Source organism: Centruroides sculpturatus, unplaced genomic scaffold (genome assembly GCF_000671375.1).
Source record: "Centruroides sculpturatus isolate CEXI.00-Female unplaced genomic scaffold, Cexi_2.0 scaffold176, whole genome shotgun sequence".
NCBI classification, from domain to species: domain Eukaryota; kingdom Metazoa; phylum Arthropoda; class Arachnida; order Scorpiones; family Buthidae; genus Centruroides; species Centruroides sculpturatus.
In genome coordinates, this window is record NW_019384551.1 from 64,365 (window position 1) to 69,476 (window position 5,112).

Consider the following 5,112-nt stretch of genomic DNA (forward strand, 5'->3'; position numbering starts at 1 on the left):
TTCTTTTTTTTATTGAGAGAAAACTCTTTTATAGAACTGTATTATAAACTAATATTCCACAGCTTTGAATCACATTACAATTGTATTTACAAGGTCATTATGTTGGCAAAACTGAAATTTCCAGTTTATAAAAAATAATTCGTTGCGGATGGTTCAGGCATTAAATCAAAAAGCTTCCGTTCGCGCTACGCGGCACACAAAATGGCGTAACGAATACACATCAGTTATCGTCAGTTACCGTACTTTATTATCGAAAATGTGCCTTCTTTCACTGGATTAAAGTCTAAATACATTCTTGGTAAGAAGTTTTATTTCTTTAAACTTCGAAAGCTAAAGAATTAATTAGATGTAATGTTAAATAATTAAGAAAATAGAAGAAAATTTTACTTTCATTTACCTTAGTTCTATATATAACCTTGATATACTGTAGTATAGATGACCTGATTTATAAGCAACCTATTTCGCTTGTCAAACTAGTTTTGGGTCTGGTTTAGTCCTATATTTGAATAAAGAATATAATTTTCTCTTTATTTTACTACATAATGTCTGCTTTTTAAGGCAAGTGATCCCTTATTTACATTTCACTTGACTTAATTACAATTCTTAAACATTTAATTTTATAATTTCTTTTATTTCATATTTCTATTCAATTAGTCTAATTAACAGTCAATCCCCTTAGTATTAACTTTTTTATATGTTTAATTCATAATTTAACGCCTCTATGAAAAATTTAACAGTTAAAGTAATTTGATTTTTTGCAATGTTAAATGAATAATTAACTTACGAAACGGAAATGAATAATTATTATATTATTTCGATTTTATTTCAACACGGCACAGATTTAAAATATTAAATTATTTTTAATTGTATAAATTAAAATAATTATTTTTTAGGTAGAAAATTTGGAAATAGTTAACGGTACTGGTCATTAGTATGAGGATTTTAATCATTTTACTATGCCTAGTTACTTCAATTACATCACGTAAGTCATAGATATTTATCATTATTAATATTCACAAAGGTCACCAAATTAACATTTAAATAAATTATAAGCTTATATTTGAATATTTTAATACTTTTATAAGTACAGTCGACCCCCCTATAACACTGTTGATTATTCAGTTTTATATGAATTCCATGTTGTACGAGTCACTTAGATTTTACAAATACGTGATCCGGGCTGTGAACGGCTCACGTATTTGTAAAATCTAAGTGACTCGTACAACATGGAATTCATATAAAACTGAATAATCAACAGTGTTATAGGAGGGGTCGACTTTAATTTTCATTCACTTTCAAAGTCGTAAAATGATTGATATTACAGTGTATTTCAGATAAGATTAACAAAACGTTAAATAAGTTTAGTAAATTATTCGTAAATATGTAATTTTTTCATGAATTAATGTTCATATTTATTTATTTATTCATTTAGAAAACGGTAACGACATTGTGGACAAGCTAGTCAGCGCGCTGAAAACAAATGATTACATATCAAAAGAAATCGATCCAGCTCATTTAGGTGGATACGAATCCGATAATTTCAAGGCTACTAATATAGTTGTAAAAGGTCTGATAAACATGAATAGAATGGGAAATTCTAGTTGGAAAATCGATGATAGTTATGAAAGTATTAATTTGAATGCAAACTTAATGGCGAATGACCTTAAAATTTTATTAGATTACAATTTTAAATTGCTGCTTGTCCCGTTCTCCGGAATTATGAGATTTAATGTGGAGCAGATAGTTGCCGAAATTATTTTAAGCACCAACATACGTCCTATACAACCCAGATTAGATTTATTCAGTATTAACGATGTTCAAGGTTTGAAAATTGAGGAAATAACTGGATTTAAACCTTTAAATTGGTTCGCAAAATTTGTTATGGATCGTGTTGTGCATAGACTTATTCCAAGAGTAAAGACTGTCGTTAACGAGAAAGTTACCGTTATCATTAATGATAATTTACCACTGCTTACCGAGGTTGTAAAGAGTGTCATGTAAATATAGAATTTTTAAATAAATTTATTGTAAAAAATTTGATTTTTTTATAACATTTTCTGTAGTAATTTATTTAAGTATTCCTTAAATACCTCCTACTTCTACGAAGTATATTATTTTATCAGGTGGCAGATTTCTCATTTATTTATTGAAATTCTAAGCATATATTTTTACATTTATCTTACGTAGAAAGTATTAAATTATGATCATATTATATACGTAAAAATATAAAGTATAATTCAACACAAAAGTGAATAACTTCTTGAATTTTAATCGTATACTGTGTAATCAAACGACTATGAAATCTAATTTTTTAAGTGTTCAGTACACAGCATCTTTATATTTTTTATGTAAAATTTTACATAATATCTCTTTCATGCATTTAATATATTTATATTATTAAGTACATAAAACTGACATAAATCAATACAAATATAGCAAGTTTAAAAAAATGTTTAATATTTCCTTATAAATTTGTTGTATTATTTATTCAGATTTTATTGAGAGAATTTAACGCGTAAATTAAGTCATTTTAAAATGCTAACTAAAAAATAATTTTGCACATATTTGTGAAATGTAAGCCTTTAAAACAGAGAAATTTATACTATATCACTACTGTACTATTATGGCAAAGTTCAAAGGTCCATGAAGAAAGTTACACAATAGCAACAAACTCCTTTAAAACATTCAAAATGACAGCGATAAGGTTTATTCAGTTAAGTTTAAGTGACAATTCCATGATACACTGCATACCATTAAAGGGTCAGTTTCTTATTTAATACACAAATAAAATAATAATTTAAAAAAAAATTTATTACATGTTTATTATTAATAATAAATTCAAAACACGAGGGAGATCTGAAGTGCATTTTTATAAAGATAGACGTCACGTTTTTCACACTTCTCTATCTTCACTCACACAACTACAATATTTTGTAAAGTATTTGCAATTAAAAATAGTAATAATAGTAAGAATAGTAAATAGTAATAAATTCGATTTTTCTCTATCTCTCTCAGGCTTGGTTTACAATATTATTTATCATTGTAAATCTAACATTTGCTATAATACTAATGATTTTTATGTAATGTTGAAATAAAGTAATTGTATGTTTAGTAGAATTGTATATTTAGTAGAATAATTGTATGTTTAGTAGAAAGCAAAACGAAATTCAGTATCCCTTTTTCTTTATAAATATTCACGTCACACATTCATTAGAAAACTGTTCGTTATAAAAAATTTCCTAATTTATAGTTCACAATAAATGTTTGTTATCTATAATTTGATATTTGTACCTTATTTTATTAAGAAAAGTTTATTAATATCTGTATTTTACATATTTTCTTTACATTAATTAGATGTATAATTTAATAATTATTTATTTAAATCAAAAGGTAAATTTTATAAAATATAAATCAATGGACAAGCTCAATAAATAAAATATCCAGCAGCGAGTTTCTTAATTTTTCCGGCAACATTTAAAACTACGTGTGACCTATCTATTACGATATTTTACTATAAACCTTTTTATATTATTAATTATTATAAAATGGAAAAAAAAGCTTAATTTTGAGAGTAGGGATGGGTTTTATAAAAAATGTAAATGATAATAACGAATAAAATCGTTATTAAGTCCGAACCTACTCCAGATATGAAGATATGACACACGACCCCCTCGAGCTTTAACAACCGAAATTTAATAGCAGAAATGCCTTTAATACGCAAAATTTCCTGCAAAATGTTAGAAATTTTCGACAAAAAGCACAGGAATTATTTAGCTTCAAACAGGGTGAACAAAATCATACTATAAACTATATATATACACACACACAAATAACCATACATACAGAAAAACCCTGAGAATTTGTTTGCATTTCTCAGCGTTTGAAGGTCTCCTGAGTAGTTCAAAAATGTAAAAATCTTGGGGAGTTATTTTTGACCCCATTTGCCATCCTACTTCCCGATTGCTATACTTTCCCTCCTCTACGGAGGGAAAGTATAGCAATCGGGAAGTAGGAGGAAGTATGGCAATCCAGAGCCGGGAAAGTAAAGAGGAAAGTGCATGAGAAAGATATTTTAACCACGGCATTTGTCTCCGTGGTCCGTCCATTCTACTCCGTTCATGATCAATCCGTTCTACCTGGTAGGCTTATTTTAAATTTATCTATTCGATTTCGCTTTTCATTCGTGCAGTTCAAGTAGTTGGGTATACTCTGTATTGTCTTGGTCGTTCGTATTTTATAATAATACTCTTATGTTATCAGAAATCTGCCTACATAAATTGAGATCTTTCAGGTTACTTTTCAGATATATACACGAGCGAGTAATGTTTATCGAATTAAAAGAAAACCACAATGTCACGAAATACGTCCATGTGAAAACACTTCACCACTTCGTGCTGATTTCATCTCCTCTATAAACTCCCAAACCCTTTGACCGATCTGAACCAAATTCCTCATGGTTACGCTCTGGTATCCGTTGGAAAACGTGGACTACCATAAAACTTGGATCTGTTTTTTTTTCTGATTTCATCCTTTTACCTCCCAACTCCCAAATCTTTTGAACGGTGTGAACAGATTTTGCGTAGTTACTCTCTTTAATCCTCCAAAAAATATACACTATTTTAAAACTCGGATCCTCACTCTTTCTTCTGACTTCATCCGCGCAAACCCTGTCTAACCTTTTGACTGATTTGCTTCAAATTTTGCATAGTTACTCTCTGCCAACCTGCGGGGAACATAACAAGGACAATTCAACCCACTCCTGAGTTCCCGGGCAACACTGGGCATTCATTAGTAGTAGAGGAAAAGGTGGTATTATGGAACACTGCGGGTATTATGGAGCCACCCCATTTCGAACTGATAATAAAGGCGAACTGTAGCGGAATGTGGCTGAACTGAACTAGGCAGACATCCATAGCAAGGGGAAAACCCGTTTTACTTCGGTTAAACGGTTGTCCGCACTTAATCAGCAAATTTGTTTTTTTCAAAATTCGCAAGTTTTGAATGCTAAGTGAATTTAATTATTTTTAAAATATAAATCGTGTAGTTGTAGGTTCACTGGTGCATGTATTCCGTTCCAGAGACTTAGGGGTACATATTAATCTGTGTGATGTT

General features: G+C 29.3%; 1 protein-coding gene across 1 annotated transcript; it reads left to right on the plus strand.

Moving 5' to 3' along the window:
* LOC111623673 lies at nucleotides 1–2,001 on the plus strand. The gene is made up of 3 exons (XM_023366342.1): nucleotides 1–298; nucleotides 894–982; nucleotides 1,433–2,001. The coding sequence occupies exons 2-3, from the start codon at nucleotides 934–936 to the stop codon at nucleotides 1,999–2,001; spliced, it is 618 nt and encodes a 205-aa protein (XP_023222110.1). The 5' UTR covers nucleotides 1–298; nucleotides 894–933.
* The last annotated feature ends 3,111 nt before the right edge of the window (nucleotides 2,002–5,112 follow it).